Source organism: Diabrotica undecimpunctata, chromosome 4 (assembly GCF_040954645.1).
Source record: "Diabrotica undecimpunctata isolate CICGRU chromosome 4, icDiaUnde3, whole genome shotgun sequence".
Lineage (NCBI taxonomy): Eukaryota > Metazoa > Arthropoda > Insecta > Coleoptera > Chrysomelidae > Diabrotica > Diabrotica undecimpunctata.
Window position 1 is genome coordinate 93775850 of NC_092806.1, and position 1205 is coordinate 93777054.

The 1205-nt window shown below is 37.8% G+C and overlaps 1 protein-coding gene across 1 annotated transcript; it reads right to left on the reverse strand.

The window, feature by feature from the left end:
• Positions 1–406: 406 nt before the first annotated feature.
• Positions 407–982, reverse strand: LOC140438816 (uncharacterized). Its single transcript, XM_072528463.1, has one exon. It carries the CDS (start codon positions 980–982, stop codon positions 407–409), a length of 576 nt encoding a protein of 191 aa, XP_072384564.1.
• Positions 983–1205: the final 223 nt, after the last annotated feature.

The following is a 1205-nucleotide window of genomic DNA, read 5'->3' on the forward strand; positions in this document are numbered from 1 at the left end:
CTGATCTAGGAGGGGCTTTCTTTAAAGTACTACTTAAATTTGGTTGTGATAAAGTATGTCTTCGAGGCGCTGGATGAGGTTGGATGCAAGAACCTTGATACCTTTGTTTTCTGGCTCTCTTGGAGTTTCGATATGGTATATCTGACCACCTTCCTTTATTTTCATATGTCACTTAAAATTAGTGTAAGCTATTGTAATCTACTGCAGGTAGATTCCTTGGGACCAACAACGAGCGCACAACACTACCTCTTCTTTTTCTAGGTTTGTGTCTCTTTGAAATTTCTTCTCTAATTGCAGCAGTCTCGCATATGCTTGCTGTTCTGAGTCCCCCTAATATGCTTCTATTAGAATTGACGGATATTTTAACTTCAAATCTTCCTTCATTATCCCTTTTTACTGTTCTTTTCTAATATCCTTCACACTCTTTTTCTTCTACTAAAAGAGTATTGCTTTGATATACTTCTTTTAATTCCCAGTATTTTTTTATTTCTTCATCGATCTGTCGTCTAGATATCATGCTGAGTACTTGTATATTAGGAATATTCTCTTGCTGTGCTATCCCTGACATTATCCAACCAAATTTTGTATTTTGGGCGAGCAAACCATTCTTTGTTTGATCTACTCCGTCCAGTAATATCAAACTATATTCTTTGGCTCCTAATAGAATATCTATTAAACCTGTTTCATTAAAATTTGGATCCGCCAGGACTAAGTTCCTATGGTTCCTTTCTTTCATCTGTATCTCCTTCTTCGGTAGATTTCTTGTTATTTTTCGTAGTACAAGTGCTTCGATCTTCATTTGAAATTCATTTTCGAAATGTGCCTGTAAGTTTAATGTTATGCTCCATTTCGACGTTCTTTGGTCTTCATTGCCAATTCCAGATATCTGAGCATGGACAGCCTTTCTTTTTATTCCGAGACTTGTAACGGCCTGCTCCGTAATGAATGATGACTGCGAGCCTTGGTCAATCAATGCTCTCATTAATTGTGAGCTTCCTTTTGAGTCTCTTACTCGTACTAATGGCGTTACAAGTAGCACTTATTCATTCTGATGACTTAAACAGCTCACGGTATTCTCTTCTCCTTGACGATCCGTCGTAAGTGTTGTCACCTCTGGTCCCACTAGAATTGGGTCTATTTTGTGGCCTTCTGTTTTCAGAAGTTCTTCTGTTGTCATACTGACCTGACCCACTAGAATTTGATCT